At 44.6% G+C, this 24497-nt stretch overlaps 1 protein-coding gene across 1 annotated transcript; it reads right to left on the minus strand.

Annotated features, from left to right (window-relative positions):
• Window positions 1–617: 617 nt before the first annotated feature.
• On the minus strand, window positions 618–13436 carry grm2b (glutamate receptor, metabotropic 2b; the record flags this gene model as incomplete). Its single annotated transcript, XM_080001549.1, has 5 exons — window positions 12984–13436; window positions 5591–6428; window positions 3820–4877; window positions 1319–1532; window positions 618–691 (listed from the first exon to the last, which is right to left on the minus strand). Exons 1-5 carry the CDS (start codon window positions 13428–13430, stop codon window positions 618–620), a joined length of 2631 nt encoding a protein of 876 aa, XP_079857675.1. The 5' UTR covers window positions 13431–13436.
• Between the last annotated feature and the right edge of the window lie 11061 nt (window positions 13437–24497).

The raw sequence follows: 24497 nt of genomic DNA on the forward strand, positions 1-24497 counted from the left end.
TCTTTGAAAAGCTGCTTTTTGATATTTGAAGGACAGTGCATCTGGGTATGCAAACAATCTTAAAAAAAAAATAAAAATAAAATATTTACATAATTACAAAAAGCACAAACATCACCATTGTCTACATGTAAAACATCGCCGTTTGCAATATATAGTTGCCTAGTTTTTACCACTTTTACTATTCACACACTTTCATAGGAGTGGATGGCTTTAGCTCAGTAGCACAGGCTTTTAGTCATCGTCTACTAAAATATTTTGATACTATTCACAACACTGTAAGGACAAGATAATAATCAACCGCTTGACAATCACCCGTTGGACAAGACGTCTCATGACAAGGTGCAGTGCGTTGAGCCGCGAGCGTCCTGGTAGCAGGGAGATCGCGACGTGTTAAAATCTATACAAGGAGGTTTGGCAGCGCTCACGTAGTGTTTGCCACAGGAATATTGTTTAGCCTTCACAGTTAAAAAAAAAAAGAGTTCCCTCTCCACCCAAGCTTGGAGTTGTCTCTGCCGCCCGGCGGGTGCAATTGGGTTGCTCTCGTAAGCAGCGCTGTTTAATCGATGTTGGATTGAATCTTGTGCTCGGAGGGGGAAAAAGAGAGAGAGGCCCGTCCCTCACAGAGATGATGTCGTAGAGTCCACCACCTCTCGGCCGTTACAGACCGCCGGCACGTAGTTGGAGGCTGAACCTGCAGAATAACAACGTGGTCCACCGACATTAATATATGGGGGAAAAACTCCCAAGAAATAGAAACATTTTTCATCGTGGAAATGCAATTATTATTCATTCTAGTGGAAAGATTGCACAAAGTAACCTCTTTTTTTTTTTTTTTGGAATTCAATTACTTTTTTAATATTATTTATGAATGCCAAACATTATTGTCATGCATAAACCACAGACATAATCAGACTTTACTCTTTGAATAACATGAATATTGTTTTTATAATGTAACATTTAAAAAAAACACTCTTAAATCTCATCGCAGACATTTCGGTTGTGACTGGTTCTGGCTTTAATTTGGCACACTCGAGGTCTATCTCTATTACAAGTATAGTTTTTAATGACTTTGTTTTATCTTTTGGAGTTTCATTTCATGTTTGCTGTTGGATTGCTGCAGCTGCACTTTTCTGTATCCAACTCTCGTCGCATTGGTTTCCAAATGCGGCGTGAGGCGCGAGAGCACCGAGGGCCAGAGACCCCCGACGGCGACACCATACCCCACCACTTCTCGGCTCAATGCTTATTATTTGATTTATGGCAGAAATAGAAAACACGCTTGGCGGCGGCCGGGACCTTTTTCAGAGTCGTGCGGTACCTTTAGAGTAGCTGGAGCTAGGGGCGGAGGCTGAGGCGGAGGGGGTGGCACAGGTGGCGGCACCGCCGCCGCCGAAGCGGTTCGCCGTGACTCTGAGCGTGGTCACGTTCTTCTGGGGCTGGAACAGGATGATGTGCAGCTTGGGGGCGAAGAGGCAGCCCAGCACCACCGAGCCACTCAGGCTGACGGAGATGCACATGGTCGTGGTCTGCACCTGGGAATCGGGGAAGCAAAGAGAAACAATAAGCGACGATTTGAAATGAACACTCTGGTCACATTTTGCCAACACACGGAGAAGAAATGTGTTGTTTTTTTGTTTTTTTTTATAGATCTCATTGTGATGGTTTTGTTTTAACCATATTGTATTATAGTTAAGTATCCCAAAATGGTACAAAAGCTAAATATGTCATTTGACCAATTTAATAGAAGAAAATAGTCAAAGGTTTAAATTACATATTCTTTAATGAATTGGTTTTTAATACATTTTTGTTCATCTGCACCTCCACGGGGGTCTTGGGGCCACATGCAGCCCTCAGGTTGGCCCCCACTGATTTAAACCATGAATATGAAGTGATTTATTCATACGGAGGTTTTTTTTTCGACCAGCAAAGCCACACTAAAAGCACCCATTGAATCCAGCGTGTCTTTATGACCCATTCTATCGGCCATATAAATATGTGAAACGGCATCAGCGTCATGGCCGCATCGCGTGCACGTTCAGTTTCATTTACAGTATTGCTCTGCGCGTCAACAAGGGAAAGAGAATTTGAGTTTGGGGCCAAGCACCGGCGGCCGTCTCGCTACGTCAGGGGCCTCGTTAGTCACGATTCATCTGCTAATCTGAGCTGACTGCTGGGCCCGTCTTCTCCACGCGGCCCCACCGGTCTCCCCCGCAGCCCACCGCCGTCTGTTTGAGGAACCACGGCGTGATGTTAAAGCCTCTTTACCGTGAGCGGAGCCTCGGCACAAGTACAGCCCTGGGAAGGAACATCACAGAGAGCTTCTGGTGATTTATTAACCCACCCTCCCTGCTTCCCATTGTTGTTTTTTTTACTTTTGATGATTTCATTGGTTGCACACTGTTCATGTACTGCACCTATTCAGGATTTTCTTTCATAGAGAAGCACAACGCTATTTATATCCAGACACCCCCTCCCTCTCAGGATCACTCGAATACACGGCGATTTGGTTTATCTTACGGCAACGATGAAATTCCTTGGTTTCCTTCTCCATACGCAGAACCGTGTTGTTGTACACCTAGACTAGGTGGTGCGGCAGCGGGCGTAGATCTTGCCTTGGCACTGGTACTTACGTCTTGTTTTGCCAGCGCTACGCCCATTGTTATTTAACTCTCATTGTTTACCGAGCGTAGAAAATTAAACTCTGCCCTTTAAGATATTAAATAGTTGTTACAGTAAAAAAATAAAAAATAATAGTTATATATATATATATATATATATATATATCTTCCATGCAAATGTGGCTCGAAACTGCTCATTAATTTCCACGGTCTTTTGTTGTGGTGGTTCAAGGCGACTAATGTATGTGTGTGTAAAACAAATGTTTTTGACATTAAGTGAAGCAGTTAGACTGAGGGCACCCCAGGTCATCCCCCAGGAATATATGTCTAAACTATAAAAGGATAAAAGTCTAAGTAAAACTTTATCTCGTGTTTTTTCTACGACTGATATATATATATATAAACATTCTCAGCATTTACTTACACGGAAAACAAGTCCTATCATTTGATGATAACAATGTACTTTTTGATCGTATAATTATGAACTATATAATTTGGCTTCCGCGAAGAATGAATTTGGCTTCTGCGTAAAAGAAAATTTCCTCTAGAACCCGAAAAGGACCGATGCGGCTATTGAGTCCGTTTGGCAAATGACAGGCCGACGCAGACGTCCGTCTTACGGCGTCTCTCAATGTAATACCAGGGTAAAATAACAGAATATTAACATAACTAATAACATTATAGGCTGCGATACAACGCAAACGTAACAATGTACTTTCATTTCATCATAACCGTCGATAATGGTTTTCATTTGATCATAAATAAACAGTGTTTAGCCCTGTAGCTCAGCAGTACATACTGGGGATGCCTTTCCGACAATTCATTTTTCCTGACTGCGGTGATTTAAAGGCGTCGTATCCCACTGACGCGCAATCTGCTGAGAGAGAAACCACGACACTGAAATCAATTTTGTTCGTAGAAGACTTCGGTCGGATTGTCGCTCCACCGGTTTGGGCCGGACATTCTCCTCTTCCATCGGTAATCCGTTTTTTAATTACCGGGACGGGGACTATGCCAGATAAACACCGAACAATCAAAATTTTGAGAAGTGGTGAATTTCAAACAAACGATCAATATCCAAGAGATTCCAGAGATTTATTTGTCAAAACCTCTTGAATCTCTCGGATATTGATAATATCAATATAAATATCAATCTATTGTGATTCCTCGATGAAATCAAAAGGACCGCGTCGCTCCTCACCCTGTAGTCGCTGGCGGTGACGTAGAAGATGGGCTGGAACGCCAGCCAGATGATGCAGGTGGTGTACATGGTGAACCCTATGAACTTGGCCTCGTTGAAGTTCTCGGGGCACTTCCTGGTCTTGAAGGCGTAGACGGTGCAGAGGATGATGAGGACGCAGTTGTAGGCGAGGGACACCAGCATGCTGGAGTCCTTGCTGTTGCACTTGAGGGTGACCACGTCCCTCCTCTCGGGGCTCACCTCCTTCCGGACGCCGGGGGTCTCCACCAGCAGCCACAGCACGGCCACCAGCAGCTGGCAGGAGATCAGGACGCAGCAGATGGCCACCTGGGAGGCCGGGCTGATGAAGCGGGGTCTCTGGGCGCCGTCCTTCACGCCGCTGAAGATGCGCGCGATGCGGTTGGTCTTGGTGAGCAGCGCCGAGTAGCACACGGCGAAGGAGGTGCCCAGGCCCAGCCGGCGCAGCGTGCACACGGCGGTGGAGGGCTTGGCGATGTAGATGAAGGTCATGCTGTAGCACATCAGCACGCCGAGCAGGAGGATGTAGGAGAGCTCGCGCCCGCTGGCCTTCACCACGGGCGTCTCTTTGTTCTTGAAAAACAGGCCCACGACGGACAGGGTGCACAATATGCCCAGACAGGAGATGGTAACGGGCCCGATGGCCCATGCGTCCTGCCATCGGATGTACTCCTCGGGCAGGTCGTAGCAGCCGGTCAGATTATCCAGCGGCCACTGGCCGAAGCTGCAGTTCGCGCAGGTGGACTCGTTCTGCAGGAACTGGAAGGGCTGGCAGGGGATGCAGATCCAGCAGCACACGTCCCCGGGCTGCATGCTCTTCACCTCGTTCTTCCTGCAGGGGTCGCTGCACTGCGAGGTGGCCAGGCCACGCCAGGGCACCAGGCTGGTGTTCAGGGTCAGGTTTTGAGCCCAGATGCCCACCTTCTTGTAGGTGAACTTCCCGTCTTCTTTGTGGTAGTAAAAAAGGTTGTAGCGGCCGATGCTGTCGCCAAAAGAGTCGAATCGCACCATGTCCTCTGTGTCTGAGGGCCGGAACGGAGCTGGGAGAAGCACAAACACAGCGACGGTGACTCTCAGGTCATTTTATTTACCGATATTAAACATGCCATTGAGCACATTTTATAGGGTCAGACGTGAAAAATGTTTCTGCTAAGAAGAATTATGTATGAATCAAGAGAATTACCTGTAGTGGTAAATGACCAGTTTAAGGTAGAAATAAGTAATCAATTGGTTACTGAACTATTTGTACTCTAACATTAACTACATGTTTCTAGAAGTTATTGACATTCCTAGTCTCAATACATCATATTTATTAACTGTAAATACTTAATGCTAACCTTTTCCCTTTTAGATGTTTTCAAAACAAATGCTCTGAGAGAACATAGGAAATCAGTCTAAATTCGCTGAATACGCCCACTTATTTTGCTGTAAATATATTTGGTATTATTCCATTTATTGTCTATATGAACAATAACAAAGCCTTTTTCAGCTCCTCCATGAAAATAATTTTAAGTGTAAATCCAATCCCATGCTTGTTTGAAACCAATGTTTACTTCATGGTACCCAACTGTACCAACTGCATATTGCCATTAGTATTCTTCATGATATACTCAGCTTTTTTGCACTACCTGTAATGGCTAGATAGTAAAATTCCCATTTAAATTATGATCAATAAAACGTGAAAGCACTGCACATGTAGTAAAGCCACTGTGATAAAACAAAAAAATGTCTATCATTATTCTGGGTTACACACCTTCAAACCTGGTCTTCAGGATGAATTCCTTGTAGAACCTTCGACCGTTACCTGGCTTCAAGGCGTCGCACAGCTCTAAGGCGTTGGGACACACGGCCTGCCTCATGTTGTGCAGGGCGTACGCTATGGCGTAGACGGCGTTCACTACAAACTTGATCTTGGACTCGTGCTCGAAGGTCCCCTCTCTCAGGCTGCGATTGCTGCAGCCGTGCTCCTGGAGGCTGCAGCCGAAGCGGTGCTCCCAGAACTCCTTGAACCACGGGTTCCTGGTGTTGGTGTAGGGGTTGAGCTTGGTGAAGTAGTCTTTAAACTTCCTGATACGGTAGGAGGCCAGCTCGATGGTGAAGGCCCCGTCCGCCGCCGCCTCGCTGCCCCGCACCACGCTCTCCTGCGCCCCCCAGCCGTCGCTGGCCACCCAGCTGAACGTCACGTTCATGCGCGTGGCGGCAGCCAGCAGCTCGCGGGCGTCCTCGCTGTTGGTGAACAGGATGACCACCTTGGCGTTGGACTTCTGCTGCAGGGCCCGGATGACATTCTCGTAGCCCTGGCGGTCCATGGAGCGGCTGACCTTGGCCGAGGTGGCGATGCAGATCTGCCGGGTGCGGGCTTCCTGCTGGAAAGCGTCGATGCCCGTCTCGCCGTAGTCGCCCTCCGACGCCACGGTGGACACGTAGGTCCAGTTGAAGTAGCGCAGGATCTCCGCCATGGCCTTGGCCTGGTAGGAGTCCGGGGGCACGGTGCGCGCAAAGAAGTCGTAGCGGGTCTTGTCGCTGAGCTTGGCACTGGTGGAGGCGTAGCTGATCTGAGGGATCTGGAACAAACGCAGCAGGTTGGCCACCTGCAGAACGGGAGAGGACATCGCTGGGTTGGATGATGTCACTGCACAGAAGTATTGACTATAATCAAAAACTGCAAAATGCAATCTCCCTGTTTTAATAACACGTTTCGTTCTCGGTGTGTGAACTGAAGCCCAGATGTTACAAACAGGACTATCTCCATTCTCTTTTCACATCTGACTTCAGCCACATCAGCAGCAGGCGGGGTAAATGCTCGACCGTTAACAAGTATGATTGTTGTGAGCTCTTCCAATCCCCCTACAGGGATCGACCCGCTCGCTGTGTTTAACTCTGAAGCCTTGAACCCCTCTCTCTAATTCTAGATGGTCATGTTTATTTCAAATACAGCTATATTCCTATCAGTAAATTAAATGCAAAAAAAAAAATTCATTACAATGAAAGAGAAAATATTTTCGACGTTAGACCTGCTCCCTTTTCGACATTTTTGGCACCGCTAGAATCGACAAAGAATTGACATAAATAGAGCAAATACTTTGAACGAATCACAGGCTCATCCTTCCACCGTGAGACACGTGGGCGGTGGACGGAGGCTGACGGGGCCAGGACACGGCGCAGGTGGGAGGTGAGGTTAAAATGTACGTACGAATCAAGATGGAACGAGCACACAAAAAAAAAAAGAAAAATAAAACATTTTAGGCTCTGCATTCAGTGTGAAAAGGCGGCATTTGGGAGCAGGGGGGCACCTAAGAAGAATGAATGAGAGCAATGTGAAGGCATGACGACTATTTAAGGTTTTCCTGATTTAAGTTGTGCTGTAGTTTCACTTTCATTGACTTCCTCGCTCTTTTGGATTGGTTTGCTAGACATCCCAAACTGGAAGCCTTCGTTGAGGCTTTTCTCCAGGTTTCTTTCCTTTTCATGTTGTTTTTAGGGTTTTTTCTTTACGTTGACAGCTGATTTCGATTTTCATCGCTCGCGTGGGGAGTCTGCATTCAACTGGTTGGGGATCGGCGGATGCCCACCAGCCGCTCCGTGACGATCTCATCCCCTGGGCTTCCCCTAAATGCACGGCGGCCTCCAAACAATGAGTTCCCAAAGGATTCAACCGGAACATTGCATTTTCACTCCAACGCCTACTTAAGAACCCACTTGTCCGTGACGCTGACTGCATTCTGACCCACGGGAAATCAAACAGATATGAATCCATGTCCACGTAGTCGTATTGTGATGTGGCTTTTCAAGAAATTTGCATCTGCGACAGTAAATCTACTCAACCTGTCGGGAGAAACAGAAACAAAAAAACAACAGAGCCGGCATCGGTCTACCGTCGCAATAACGATCTCTGATCTAATCACTTGACGGTCTTTTGTCGGAGCCTGTGCTGTTGTTCATTACAGCCTGTGCGTTTGCAGGTGGACATAAGGGTGAAGTGAAGGAGAAGAATTGTTGTTAGAATAGCGAATGCAATGTAAAGACAACGTTTTTTTGGGGGGTTTTTTTTGCCTTGGAGATCATTCACATTGACCGTGATGGGACGACCGCCCCATTCAACACCCCCCACAGGGGCCACAGGGTCCACAGGGGCCACGGCCACAACCACAACGCAAGCCTTGGAAAAGCTTTCATTGTATATAACGATATTTATAAACAACTGCGACGCATCCGACTGCAGATGAGCCTGACACGCGATTCCTAATCCTCTTCCGTTTTCGTCGTCTCCAGACGCATTTGGAATGCGTCAGGCGGACGTTGCGACGAGCTCAGATTCCGACGTCCCCGCGGTTTTCATTCGGACCGGAAACCGTCCATCGATCGTCACCAAAATGCAAGTTGAACCGAGTGCGGTGACGCTGCGGCGTGGAATGGTTGGTATCTCTTCTGTTTCCTAATTCAACCCTCTCAGTCCGACGTGAACCGGGTATTCCAAAACAGCGTGACCACGAGGAAACAAACGCTGTGTTTCAAGCATCGTGGAAGATGATATCACGCTTGTTGTTTTGTGCTTTGTTTCGTTTCGCGGGGGTTTCCCAATCGTATCCGTGGCGCTCCGAAAATAACTCCGCCGACCTCCACACCCCACCTTCGATATAGCGAGAAGAACCATCCCATTTTCAACGTATCAGCTCTTGACTCACGCTATGCTGACACATTTTACTTCTCTCAAATGTGTCTTTTTCACTGTAACGTGTGGGAAACGGTTTTAGAAACAATGAGCGGGCCGAGGAAATGTTGGAGGCAGAGCAAACGCCGCCGTCTCGCTCCGACACACAACAGCAGCTCTGGATTGTCTGTTGAGCTGGTTTAACTGCGAGCATTATTTATGATTGTGATTTTTTTTTTTTTACTATCTATAAGAGGAGACACATTTTCGACGGTTTATTCCATTTAAGATGATCTGATGCACGCTGCTGTGTTCTTGGATCTGCCGGGGTCGGGACGGCGGAGGCTTAGCACGACAGGAGCGACGCGCGTGATGATGATGAGGAGCCGCGTTTCCTCCGAGGAGCAGGAGCCGCGAGGGCGTGGGCGCTCCGTCACATGGGCTTACGATGATCCTTTATTTACATAGAAAGTCCATCCGCGCGCCCCAGAGGGCCCCCCCCGCCACGGCCGACGTATCGAGAGCCTCGCCCCCGCGCGTTGTCCCTTTCACCCGCCGAGGCTTCTTTGTCATGGATGAGAGAATGAGTGAACGCAGCCGCGGCACGATGGGAAGATTCATCAGGAGCGCCGGTGGGAAAGCGGAAAGTCTTTCAATCCGTGGAGTGACGTGAAGAACCGAGGTCAACGGGGAGGTGCGGGGGGGCCGCCGAAATCGGAATCTATCATGTGCTCGATTGTATGTTCCCTGGCGTGCGTATGTCATGCATTATGTACACGTTTGTCTCTGGTATGCTTTCTAAAAAAACAGAACGGATAAAATAATAAAATAGTCCATATATATCATCGGTTCAATTCTGGGACTCGACGTTGTGGTTAAAAAAAAACATTATCGGTTCACTTACAGATTACTGAAGTAGTTTATGCCATTTTATTTTATTCGTTGTTTGCTGCATTATGTTTCTGTTAAAAAATGATTAACAGTCAGTTGATTATTTTTTTAGGGGAGACTATTAACAATTGAGGAGACGAGGAAAACAATGCTGACCCCCTCCAGTTAAGTTGACTACTCTGAACAACACCCACTGGCTCTTCACCACAATAAATAAATAAACAAAAAAGGCGATTTATTCTTTGCCACCCTGCGAAGCAAGAGAAAAAAAGGACAACTCTCGGGAAAACAAGATGTTCAAAAAAGGGGGTGAGGCTGGAAATCGATCGGCCGGCAATATTAACGAACCCAACACGGGCCCTGACTCCGCCTCACCTTCCAGTTCTCACGGCGTCCCTTTCCTCCTCGCGGAGACTGCCTGCTCCGCTAATTAAGGAGCCACGCCGGAGCCTGCAAAATGTGCGACGTTAACGGGCTGAAGGTGGGGCGGGGGCCGCGGGGACTTGAACGACGATATCACATGATAAACAAAACCCCGCGAAGCTTCGCGCCCGAACAGGAGGGAGCTTTTCTTCCACCTTTCACTTCCCGTGTGAAGGAAAGTCTCGCACAGAATCTCCTCCAATTAGTTTGTCCGATATAGCAACAGACGTGCAAAAACAAGTCTGTTGCATCCAAGTTCCATCACAGAACACACATATTCTAGCAGGTATAGACATCCGCTGAAACAGGAAATTATGGGATGTTGCCGTAGCAGTAAAACCTTAGAGAGTGCAATATGGAAGAGTTTCAAGTATACAATTGGGGAAAAAAATGATGTGGGAGTTTTTAAAAACAATAAAAGATAGCTAAAAGGTTTGATAGGTCTTCAAATTAATATAATATTTTTTGTTAAAATAAGAATATATATACAGTATAAAAATGTTTATACAGTATATATATATATATATATATTTTTTTTTTTAGGTTTAAGGTCAAAATTGTGGAACAATTGTAACAATTGGACAAATTGAAATCATGGCCTTGTATAGGATTTGGCACTAGTGGCCTTCATGAGTGTCATTCATTTATTCTCCTTTATAATTAGCATGCAGAGGCCCAATAAAGCATTAGTACATTTTGACCCAGGGGGAAAAAAAAAAAAAAAAAAAAGGATAAAAATGACAAAATAAACCGCTTTTACGAAAGAACTCTTTGGGCACAAAGAAACGGAGTGAGAGACAGCCGCCCTGTCTCCCGGCATCTTTTCCCACATCCCGCCGGTGGACCCCCCGTGGCTTCCCGTGGCAGCTTCCGCTCCGTCTGCCAGGTTGGGGTGAGCGATGGGTGGCCGCGCTGCACCCCACAGATGGGAACCGACGCTCCTCTGAACTTACCCTGGACGTCCGGTGGCACCGGGCGCCCTTTGGCTCCGTCACCACAGACAAGTTCTTCTGGGATACACAAAGAGCGTGTATACTCCACTTTTCAGGTCTCACGAGGACTCAGTCGGTGTCGCGTCAAAGAACTGAAAAGCCGCCGACAAAGGGATCCTTGGGCCAAGTGACATGCGTATGCAAAGTCCACACAAAACCCTCCAAAGCAACGGGGTCTCTTTTTGGGAAAAAAAAAGGCGGCTGTGGCAGCAGGGACCTTAAAGAACCTTTTTTTGCGGTTCGCACATCCTTTCTCACAAGGCCTTACAAAGCGGGGGAGCTTTCCCGTCTAAGCCCGTCATCGAAATTAAAGAGGGAGAGGATCTGCATTCTTCTGGTCGGGGCGTTAGAGAAGGAAGACCCGTGTTTACAAGCGGGCACAATCACTCCATTCAAAGAGCAGAGCGGGGGGCGGCGGGGTCCGTCTTTCTCCGAAAAAACACGTCGACGCGGAACTTTGTTCAAAGTGTCCGGGAGTGTGTGAAGGAGATTTAATGGAGGAGCTCTGCAAGTTGGACCCGACACAATAACACCAGTCAAACCCCACTTCATTAATGGGGTTCAAATTACACAGTCAAGCGTTCATCAGTGATCTCTGACCGACACGGGGGGGAAAAAAAACCCTGAAATAAAATGCTCTTTTTATTGACTGAGAACGGTACAGTACGGGTCGGCTTATGATGTTTGGTAGTTAAAGCGGAGCAAGCACAGAACTCATCAGCGAATTTAACTTTGAAGGCTGTTGTGATCGAAACTTTAAAGAGGTTTTCTTTTTTTTTTTTTTATATATATACATATACTGTATATTGGTGAATCTGGGAGGAAAGAAATAAATAATTGATAAAATAGTTGAAAGCAAGTTTAGAGAATACCACCCTCACCCTCTCATAGCCCCCCGCCGCAGAATAATATTGGCAAAATAAGTTATGAAGCTCATCATGTCACTGATCATGTCCCGCCGAGCGCAGAACTCATCTCCTCGGGATGGAGGGAGACTGTCTTTGGAGTTGTGCTTGATTTCCTCTATGTTATTAAAGCGAATGCCGCAAAACAAAACAAGAGATCTGTTTTGTTGAAATTGATTTTCGTGAGCTTTGGGCGCCACGGCAGCGCGGCAGAACCGCGTCGATTCGCTAATAGTTCCACGGTGAAAACAACCATTCCCAACATTTTTATTGGCATTACATAAAAATCGGAGACATTTGCACAAACGGCGGTTGTTCTCATAATGTTAAACTTTTGCTTGAATGATTGGCAAACTATCCCTATACTAAATAACGTTAGTAATTAGAAAATAATTAACCTTGTTTTCTTAACGCCTTAAAACATGCAAATCTGTTATTCAGTAATATAAATGGGTTTCAAGTCAGAAGTGTATTTTTTTCCCCACACGTTCTGTGGACGGGAACCAGCTCTCCAAAGCGTGTTCAAATGAAATGCCTTTGGCAACTCTACATACAGTCAATTCGGGGAACGGGTCCGTTTGCTTTTCCTGCGTGGTTAAAGACGAAGCCACTGACAAAACGAAAAGGCTGTCCCCCGTGAACGCCAATACTTCAATCACTACCGTCCCATGTGCGTAATTATTCAAGCCGGAGCAAATGTATGTGCTGGAGCTGGTGGTACAGCCTTCGGCTCCATGTTGGTGATGCAAGGTGCGCTGGTAACTAGCCATCATTTGTATGGATGTATAAATGTATGCATGTCTGTTTGGATAGAGCGTGACTGTCTAAATGTGTGTGTGTGTGTGTGTGTGTGTGTGTGTCTGGTGTGTGAGTTTCTTTACACAATCTCACCCTACAAAATTATTAAAGTGCAGAATAGGAAATAGGCTCCGCCGGTTATAATTGTAGGGTGCTGAAAGAAAAACACGATCACATAAGCGTGCATCTGGATTGTTAATAATTAAACATGAAACTGATTGAGGTACGACCCTATTAATAGAATACTACCTTGACATGCATCAGCAGCGGTTTCATCTGGAGCTTGTCCGCCGATTCCAAACCCACCGCGCTGATCTCATCTCTGTCGGGGTCTTTATAACGCATGCGGGCACAATAGCATTAAAGTTTAATTTTTTATTTCCCATGCGAGATGGGGCGATGCTGCTGTGAATTGCTTTGAAAACCGAAAAAAAGCCTATCTCTGTACTCTAGCGGATCCGCGACGAGGTTTTTTTCGAGATGTACCTGAATGGAAACGTCGCTGTAGGACCCTCCGATCACCCCGGAGATGGCCAGGGGGACGTCGTTCTGGACGGGGTTGGAGCCATCGGGGCAGATGAAGCCCGGCTCGTGGGCCTTGGTGAGGGACGCCCGGACAAACTCCAGGGACTGTTCCAAGGCGTAGGTGTCCTTGGAGCAGGTGTCCAAGATGTGCGCTCCGAGCGTGAGCCCGGGGAGGATGCGGTCGCTGGAGTTGATCTCATCCAGCGCCAGCAGCATGGCTTCCAGCCGTTGGATGCCTCTCTCTTCGTTGATTTTGCCACAGTCCTCTGCCGTCACGCCCTTTTCGTGCACGGGGAACAAGCCTCCTATGACCAGGTCTCCGTCGATGGTGATCTCCCTCCTGGCGGCGGGGGGCAGACGGGGTATGCTGGGCAGAACTCCGGGGATCAGCAGCTCCAGCATGAGCATCAGAAGAGGCCACCAGCGAGGAAGGGCGGACGGCATGGGGCAGAGCCTGCCAGGCAGCATGGTTCCGGAGGTTTCAGGCGGATAGAAGGAGAAGTTTAAAGGATCTACAGATGGATCGCTCTTATGCCGTCCGTCAAATGTAGCATCTTCCAACCTTCCTGAGTGAACTGGGGAAAAAAACACGATTAATTATTTGCAATGTCAATACATTTCAAAGGTCGATAGCATATTTATTCCATTTGCACCTAAAAGATATTCACTGATAAATTACAGAGCTGGCGGTGCACCTCAATGACTGGGGTTGCCATGGAAACATGGCGGCTAAAGAAACTCAGGTGGGGCTGCAGGGTAGTGGGCAGCAAAGTAAGTAAATTGATATAGATTATGTCGAGACGGAAGGATTAACTCTCACAAGCTTAGTGCCGGATGGAGGGGTGTGAGTCGTACCAGAATTCTAAGGGAAACGGACAGAGCGGTTTGTGATACAACGATAAGTTGCACACTTTAAATTAAGATGTGAAATGTTAAAGCGGAACTGGAACTGAGTGGATGTAAACCGCAAATATAACTGAACACACCGATTGTTCACATAATAGTTGCTGGCATGTTCAACATACTCCACTCCGCGGCAAATTCACAAAGAATGGATGGCGGCCGCTAATAGCACCATGAATTGCATATCAATTGCGTCCCCTATCTGCGCTGTCTCAGCGTCCGGCAAAAGACATTGCAGTGATATGACATGGCAAACATGGCCATAAAGTTTTGCAGCTGAGTGCAATTTCTAAACGCAATTATCCATCTGGCCACGTAAATAGTCTGTGCAACCCCCCCCCCCCCCCCCCCCTCGTTCCATTAGAGAAGTCAGTTAAATAAATACATCTCAAATAATAAAAACACACTGTTTTTATTTGTTTTAATTTGGAGAAATGGAAACGGGGACGCGCAGTGGAGCACAAGTGCATAATGCATTATCTCCATTATGCATTTTCAACACTGCTCCACACTTGCCTGTTTTTCGGAATTATCAGTCTTAACAACTATAAAGCTTATTAGCAGTTATTTTGATTTAAAGTCTTTAATGAAAATGTAAAATTGTAAGGAAATCCTTGTGTGCCTTGCACCGGTGCTATGCAAAATCCCGACGGGGCTATAGCACCGGCTTAGCGCTGCCACTTCATTCTGATATGAAAATAATGAAAATTGTTTATTTGCACATAAAGGGGCCAACTCTGCGCCGAATGAATGAATAATATCTATTTTAAATACCCCCAAATAGCACCGACACACCGAGACACTATCTGCTTGTCTTATTTGTGCAGGTTTCGCGCCCGCAAAAGCCACACAGTCCTTTTGTGTCTTTGCCCCTCAGTTTTCTGATGCAATGTTGTTGCCAGAACTGTTGTATTGCATTAGCTGTCACTGATTTTCTACATATCGATATATATATATGTAGAAATGTTATTCGATAATATTTCCACAGTAGAGTACTGTAGGCTTTGGCACACTGCAATTATCTTTATTTGCAAACCGCTTGAATCTTGAATCGTGATCTTGAATCGCAAATACAGATAATCGCAGTCTGTGGGTTCCATTTTGTTTTGTCTGGTTGTTGTTGTTGTTTTTTTGTTTTTGTTTTTTTATCATGTGTCGTCGAAAGACGGAAGAAATCGACACAGCACCCGTTTCTATTGAAAGTTTCTAGTAAAACGGGTTGAATGCCAAAGCTCGGTAGATCAATGCCGTAGTTTATTTTTGTGGGTCTCCTTATAGCATTTGGCTTGCCGTTAGATGAGAAATATTTCTAGAGATTTTGAAAACTTAAATGTGTCAATAGAGGATGGAGTTGCACGAGTACAGTAAGCCCGTGGGCTCCGCAGGGACACAACAGACAGAGTGAGTTAATGGTGCAATCGGGGAAAGCAAATTAAACGGGGAAAAATCCAAACCGCGGCCAACCTGAATTTCAAACATGTTTCCAAGGGTTCCGTCAGCCATTATCGGCACTGTCTGGGACAATACTTAGGGGGAGGAGTGGTTTTGCCTCGCCTTGCAATTTGTGTGCGCATAAAAATTTGATTCCTTCAGCCCTTGATCACGTCATTATCTCTGCCTCGTGTCAGAGGAGGCTGTTGCAGTGTGACACTCAGACGTTCGCTTCGCAGCTGCCTCTGCACAGCGTTTCCCCCCCTCGAAGGGGAATAGTACAGTACAATGGGAGGATAACCCGCTTCACTCAGCCTTAAACAACCGGCTGTCTGCTAATCTCGCCCAGCAATATCACACGTCCTCCAATATTACGCACTGAAATAGAAAAACGACGGCATGAAAGATGTGAAAACATTTCCCTGTCATTATCGGATCCAATTATATCTAATGACTCACCACGGAGACCCTACCAGTCACGAAGGTGATGGTCAGGTAGCGCTGAGACACACATTCACACTGAAGCGAATCTAATGAGTCTAATAAAAATGTTTTGTTTTTATTATAAAACAGGTTGTTTTTTATTTGTTTTCTTTTTTTTTACCGGTTCAGAACCGAGTTCTGGGGACGAGAGGCAGTGTGTGTGAATGCTGCTCCGGTACAGCGGCGCTGGGAGGCTTCCCTTCACGTCTCGCTGCCCTTTACAGGTTACTGTGAGTGGCAGGAGCTTCGGTCGGGGAAACTCATTTGCAAACGCAATCCTGAGGGAACTATTTTTCCTGGCAGAGCCGAATAAATGACTCATAATCATCGTAACGGGGAGTCTCAGATTCCCATTACTTTATAACCATCCACGTTTATAGAACATTATCACATGGAACGAGAGCGTTCGACTGTGGGCCCACATCAGCACTCCCCCTGATGTGACGCTGCTGCGGTATTGGGCGGGAGTTGAAGTTACGATGGTGTAAGTTATGATTAAGTCATGGTAATCAAACGGCCCCCAGAACGACGTCGGGTCCTGACATCACATCAAAATATGTTTTGCTGACGTAACTTCTCACATCAGAGACGAGGTTCAACAAAACGAGAACTTTTTTCCCCCTCTCTCTGATTTCCACGTGTAAAAAAGCCTCCCGAAATTCAAATACATAATAACATGGTTTTCACTAGATTTTTCTCTCATTAAACCAACCAACTTAAGGGACGTTAAAGTTTTCAGTAGCTAAAGCTTGAATATTTTTGGTGAGGTGGTTATCTTGGCGAGGTTTCGATTTTTTATATATTGCTGTGACACAATTGTCACATTTATTATAAATCTATCGGAACAACTGAACATCGTTATTGGCGGGAATTATAACAACCGTTCGTCCGATCTGCTTCCCACTTGGCGGGTGTATCGCTGGGGACCCAGTGGTGAATTTGGTGAAATTTGGACACAGGACACGTATAATTATGAATAAACTTTCAATAAACAGCGAGCCGCCGGAGGGCGGGGCTTCAAGGCTCTGCGACTGAGTCACAAAGACTATCTTTCCGCACGGTGTATGACTTTAACCAGCAGTTTTATCTCCCATTGTGGAACACAGGACTAAATCGTTGACGTTTTGTTAAACTGTGCCGTTAAAATGTCTTAGAAAGTCTTACATTTTGAAAGTGCAGGCACTAATTCATTATAAAGAGACCTAAATCTAAAGTTTTAGGTCATAGTCTTGTTGCAAATCTTTATGTGATACAGTATCAGCATAACAATATTGTTTATTGAAGGCCACATTCTGTAGACTGATTTTGACACATGCTTTACATTAAAATAATCTGGCAGCATCTCTGGACAGGGATAGGAGAAAACAGTACTGTAAAACTAATTATGATATACAGTATAATAACTTATATATAATATCATTACCATCAACGTTAGCTCTGTGCTGAAGAGGACGATAAAAGATTTTTGAGCAGATTTTTGTTCCATTTCTTCCCAAGTGCAAAGCTGGGAATGTGGTGCAGATTGATGTTGACACATGTTGAAAGAGTGGTCCCTGCGAAGGGAATCCCCTCCAAGCCCGACTGGAGGATTTATCCATTTGTTCAGTCGGGCTGGACCCCCATCCCTCCATCCATCCATCCATCCATCCCTCCATCCAGCCATCCATCCATCCAGCCAGAATGAGGGCTTTAAGGTTCGGAGGAGGCGTCTTTGTACACATGGTCCTGTGCAGCCTTTTGGGACGGTCATCAGAGTGTGATTTAATACCTCAAAGGGGCCAGATCTGTTTTGATGAGTGATTCAGTTTCAATGGAAGAGCCAATTATTGTTTCTGGGAAGTTTTGACTCAGGCTATATTTTCCAAGATATTGTGCAATCAATTATTTTCTTAGTGCAGCCTATATTTAAACAAAGACTGGAAACAAACACTGAATGCAACAGGATTATTCACTTCACAAGTGAATACATTTGGATCTCATAAATACACACAGTGAACAAACAGCCTCTGGGTCAACTTACATTTTTTTTTCTATGATTTACTGAAACTAGATTAAAAAAAAACCAAAACTTTTTTTTTTTGTTTTCTCAACTTAAAATCATGTTTTTAGGATGTTTGCAAATATCAGCCATTTTTCAGTTGCTCCAGTAACCCAGCACAGCAAACCCAAGCAGTCAGCAAGATCAGACTTAGATCAGACTGATTTTAGACCGTACGTTCACTGCAGATCTGGGGTTTTTAAACAACATTCAACAACACAACGATCATAAAAAAAAAAAAAAAAAGGACACAAGTCAGATGACTTTTAGTCATGATTCATATTGATTTTTGTGACCGTAACAAACAGTAATAAATCAACACAGTCACGTAAGGATATTCCGAGTCAGAATTCCATGTGAACATGTGGTTGAGATCAGACTGAAACGCACCTGGTTGGACCTGGTGCGGGGTCGGGGTTTCCCGCGAAACGGCTCCGCTGTTTAGAGGACCACCCTGGACCCTGGACCCTGGACGGATCAGATCAGCTGTGCAGACCACCCTGGACCCTGGACGGATCAGATCAGCTGTGCAGACCACCCTGGACTCTGGACGGATGGATGGATCTCAGAGAAGCAGCTCCGCTCGCTGCGGCCAGCAGGTGTTATTGGATCTGTCCTTGGTTCTGAAATGACTCTGCCAAACTCTTGTTTACTCACCCAACTTTCATCTATGGCCTACAGCAATACATATGTCCTCCGCGACCAACACACTGAAACATCTAACACCTCAGGCTGAAGTCCTCGTCCATGCACATGCAGTCTGGAGACCACCGTGTTCCCCGCGCGCTTTGGAAACGGGAAGAAATTGCTGAGGAGAAACATAAAAATACACGTCTCCAGTCTTCAGTCTCTCACCAGTCAGTTCATTAGATCAAATGAGCAAACGATAAATAAAACACCGATTTTTTTTTTTTGTTTTGTTTTTTTGTTCCCCTCTCTTGAGATCCTAAATCCTGTGTGCTCTGAAGCAGCGACTATCCACTGTGCTGCTGATTGCACAGTGAGCACCGTGGTGCCTCCGTGCGTGCGGTTACACGCACACACACGCACACACGCACGCGCGCGCACACACACGCGCGCGCGCACACACACGCACACACTCACACACACACACACACACCGCTTTGGTGCGTCCAGAGATGAAGAACACACTGGAATAAAAAATAAAATAGTTGGCAAAATATTAGGCAGCAAACATTTCTATTTATTTTTTTGTTATCCATCTTTGTCTGTCTGTCTCTGTCTTTCTGATTATAACCTATCTAAATAGTCCCTAACAAAACTCGAATAACTGAACACAGTTTATACTGTGTTCTTTAACTGGAGATGAGCACAAATGACCTCAAACCGAATTTATAGATGAAAGGAGGGAAATATGTAACCTTAATTTGTTGCCATGACATGCGTCCCAAAAAAATGAGGGGGAGATTGTTCAGATGACAAATTCAACCTCTATGGTTCAAGTTCAAATTCAAGTTGGGTCTAAGTCTCAGTAATGGAAATGCTCATATTTCACAGCAACCAAGTGATCATAGAGTGAAAATGTTGCAACAGTAAATAATTCATTTTCAATTCCCCTTTCTCAATAATCTTGTGTCATTCCCACTATAGCAGCTGTTTTGGTCATATTTTTGATCATACATCTTCCAAGTAATTTGTGACTTATACCTACTGTATAAGATGACTGGTTTCCCTGCATCCCATGTACATAAACACGTGCTGTGTGCAATCTTTTGCAATGTTTTCCTCTGGTCAAAGGTGTGTGTTTTAAGTTGATTTAGCTCCTGTCATGGGGTGTAAGGGGTGCAATCCTATATATTAGATAGATCCTGTTTTGTTTTTTGGTATTTTGCACCACGCACTGTTGTTTTCCCCCCTTTCAGTTATTCGGAAGCTCCAAAAAGATATTATTACATCAGCAACATTCCTCTCGCACAATGAGGATCTGTGGCCTTTACTGCAGTTGGGTTTTGTTTCCGGTTGAATACCCTGAATGGGAGAACAACCAATTAAGATTAAATCTGGAAATGAGGACAGGAAGCAACACGAGAAACAAAGATCAATCTCTTTTTCGCTGCCAACTCAGACACATTAGACACATCATTACATTTCTGTACGAAAACTGCTCCTCAATTGATGAGACCGAGGAAAGGGACTCCACCTAAGTACAGTGGCAATTAAAACAAGTAGCAGTCGCCGCTTGTTGCGTAATCACCCTCGGCCAACACAAAGGGACCAATTTCATCCAGAAATAGAATTGTAGCTGCCATTATAATAGGGGCGGACATTTGGTCTGAAGGCCCATGTCTGCAAAAAACGACGGACCATTCAAACTGAATGGCCATTTCGGTCATCGGATCTGATCATTCCAGGTTTTTGGATAATAGGCAAGAGAAAGCTGGTCGACGTGAGAGACACTCCAAGCATAATGATGAATCCCCATCCGCGTCCATCTATTATTGGATATGTATTATTCAGGTTACGACCTCTTGTTAAAAATGTAAATGTATCTTCACCAATCCATTCTTTAGGTCGTTTTTTATAATAATTCATGAAGTACTGGAAGGCACGGCCCTCTTTGGGATGTCCAGGGCCGAGCCCCCTGCCCCGCTTGCTGTTTAGGGATGATTTGCACGCACAATTACAGACAAAGACTGCAACTAAGTGCTTCCTTCAGATCAATCTCATTTATCTTTATTCTCTTGTGAATCAACCCCATTTCTTTGTAATTATTAGCATTTAGATTGAACATATAAAACACAGCGTGTTGTTAATTGCGTGGCCATTGGATTTAAATCAGCATTGTGACACTTTTGAGGCTCTGATGTAAATGAATTAAAGGGGGAACATGTAAAAGAAATAAACAGGGGGAATTATTCCCCCGATATGAACTGCTTTTGTAGAAATACTTCAGTCAGTGCCTCAGTGCCATCTTCCCTTCTAACATTCTCCCCCCTGAGTGCTCATGCTCACGCCACTGGATAAAATCTTCACTTTTTTTCCAACACTCTCTTGATCTTTCTATGCTCAGAATATTCCACCAGGACTCAAACCCTGATATTTCCTATTCATAATATTAATTGGCTTAATTTTTTTTACTGCCTTCTTTCCTGTTCATGGTCGCAAGTAGCTTTTACTAGTTTACTATGAATGCTGAGCAGGGAGACGGAATGGGACACCTGCCCATCGCAGGGTCAGACACTAACATACACAGCTTATACAGGCTCTACTAAGCCAATCCTGGATGTCTTTGAAGGTGGGAGGCTACTGAAACACCCTGGGGAGTCACACCCCTGGTCTCAGTGCTGATTACATCTCCTACATATTTAGGGTGGCTGTAATTAAATTGTTTTTTTTACATTTATTTAATGTAATGTTAAACTTGTATGTAAATTCAAATGGCCATCAGTATAATTCCTAGAATTACAATTTAAAGACTGAGCTTCAACTTTTTTAATTTACCATATTCATCAAAGAAATATATATAATATAGATATATACAGTATATACAGACGTGGACAAATTTGTTGGTACCCTTACAGCTCATTGAAACAATGCTTGATTCCTCCTGAAAAGTGATGAAATTAAAAGCAATTCTCTAATGTATACCTGCATGCCTTTGGTATGTCATAGAGTAAGGCAAAGAAACTGTGAAGAGATAAATTATCGCTAAAGAGATCAATTATATTCCAAAATGGCCTGAACAGATTTGTTGGTAACCCTTAGAAAAGATTATAAATAATTGGATTATAGTGATATTTCAAAATAACTGTTTTCTTTAACTGGTATCACATATGTCTTCAATCTTATAATCAGTCATTCAGCCAATTTAAATGGAGAAAAGTAGTCACTCTGCTGTTTATTATCATCGTGTGCACCACACTTAACATGGACCAGAGAAAGCAAAGGAGAGAGTTGTCTGAGGAGATCAGAAAGAAAATGATAGACAAGCATGTAAAAGGTAAAGGCTATAAGACCATCTCCAAGCAGCTTGGTGTTCCTGTGACTACAGTTGCAAATACTATTAAGAAGTTTAAGGTCCATGGGACTGTAGCCAACCTCCCTGTACGCGGCCGCAAGAGGAAAATCGACCCCAGATTGAACAGGAGGATAGTGCAAATGTTAGAAAAAGAGCCAAGGACAACTTCCAATGAGGTACAAGCTGAACTACAAGGTCAAGGTACAGCAGTGTCTGATTACACCATTTGTCACTTTTTGAGTGACAGTGGGCTCCATGGAGGAAGACCCAGGAGGACTCCACTTTTAAAAGAAAAACATAAAAAAGCCAGACTGGAATTCGCTAAAATGCATATTGACAAGCCACAATGCTTGTGGGAGAATGTCCTTTGGACAGATGATTCAAAACTGAAATCAAATCAAATCAAATCAAAACCTTTTGGCAAGTCACATCAGCTCTATGTTTACAGACAAAAAAATGAGGCTTTCAAAGAAAAGAACACCATACATATTGTGAAACATGGAGGAGGCCCGGTTTTGGGGCTGCTATGCCACGTCTGGCACGGGGTGCTTTGAATCTGTGCAGGGCACAATGAAATCTCAAGACTATCAAGGCATTCTGGAGCAAAATGTACTGCCCAGTGTCAGCAACCTCTGTCTCAGTCGCAGGTCATGGGTCCTCCAACAGGATAATGACCCAAAACACACACTTCACTTAGGAAAGCCAAACTACCTGTTGCCAGGTGCAGAACTCTCATTGAGAGCTACAGAAATTGCTTGATTGCAGTGATTGCCTCTAAAGGTTGTGCAACAAAATATTTGTTATGGGTCCCATCATTTTAGGCCATGCCATTTTCATTTGTTTTATTATGTAAAATATTCTGTCGAATCAAAAGCAAAGTCTTATTTATATTCAATATGGAATAAACAATGATGGATGCCAATTACTTCTGTGAGTTTCAAGTGATTTCAGAGATAATTGTGGGTTCTTTTTTCATCTAAGGGTACCAACGAATGTGTGTGTGTGTGTATATATATATATACAGTACATATACACATAAATATACATATATATAAACTATAAGGAGAAAATAGTGGAAAGTCGACTGATGATTATTTTACACCAAGGTTCCACGTCAAATGGACAAACAATGAGAACAAGTTCACCTTTCTCTCAGAATTTGTATTATTAACCTTTGTAATTGGAATGAGAGTTGAGACTGAAAATGCACATGCATGAGGGAGGCCATTGAAAATACATTCACATGAAACGTGCATCTGTGCGCCTGATCTCTTTTACCTACTTATATGTCCTTTTTAATGTCCGCTTCCATTGTGCGAATTTCTGTGGATAGACCCCCACAGTCCAGCCCACCACTGACAAGGAAGAAACTACGATTTATTTAAAAGCCACCCCTAAAATAAAAAGCTTTTCTTGAATTAAGCCTTTTTTTCTTTTCATCATGTCGGTCAAATAGGTTAAATAAATATTGAGCCGGGTCTATTTTGCTCCCTTTCAGCAACCCAAAATGGTACAAAATAGAGCTGGTAGTGCTCTATGCTTATACATGTGTGGCTCACAGAGCAATACAAGGGCTGCACATGTGGTCTGTTTGGTCACCGCTGCTGCGCATGTTTCAATGGAAGAAAAATCAGACCTCAAGGCCACCGCCTGAATTCTTTGCATTCTTGAGCTATTTCATGTTTGTCTATGGCACTCCCTCCCTGTTTGCAATACAATTTCAGAGACATCGAGTCACAGCTTTTTGGACAACTACAATTAGAATGAGAAGTTCATAATGTCAAGCTCTCTTTAAGATAGATATGCTTTTATAAAACAGTGCTAAGCAAAAGGAGACATACGATTATCCAAGCTGGTGCACCTATCACCATCAAGTAAAACCATTTCCTCGCACTTCATGGACACCAGGTCTACCTTCATAGAAAAACTCTTGAAAAAAAACCTTTTTGTGTTCTTTTTTTTTTTTTCTTCCACCTGTGCTGTCAGCATGCTGGGCATACAACACAGAGTATTTGTGCCATTGCATTTATGACAAGTGGAGTTCAACTTCTCAACCTGCAATGCAACTGTTTATTCATTCTTTAATCATCAAGAACTGCTGCAATAACTGTCCTGTGGACGACCTGTGGGATGACAAGTGCACAGCTTTTTGTTACACAGACCCACCACCAATCCCCCTCTTTGGAGAACAATGTTCCCATGTTTTGGTCTTTTAACAACTAATAATCATCACCACTCCAAGAGGGGGAGAATGACCACGGGTGAGACAAATAAACATAGAACCAAACAACATGTACATGGAAAAACATAAACATAGAAACAAACATGTACATGGAGAAATGTAAACCTAGAAACATCAGACGACAACATGTATCGACAAAACACTTAATTAAGTTCAGGAAAACTGGAACAGCGATTCACCAGGTGGCCTCTTCCTGTCATAGCTATGGCAGAAAATGAGGGAGGAAAGGAAAGGGATGTAACCAGGAGGGTGTTCAAAGCAGGTGCTGGTGGTGTGTTTGTGTGGGTGTGTGTGTGTGCGCGCGCGCCTGTAATGGGTCTGCGTGTGTGTGTGTGTGTGTGCGCGTGTGCATGTACAGTGTGCACTGTACTCACTTTAGCTCAGAAAGGGATTTCTATA

The sequence above is a fragment of the Zeus faber genome (genome assembly GCF_960531495.2).
Source record: "Zeus faber genome assembly, chromosome: 5".
In the NCBI taxonomy this organism is placed as follows: Eukaryota; Metazoa; Chordata; class Actinopteri; order Zeiformes; family Zeidae; genus Zeus; species Zeus faber.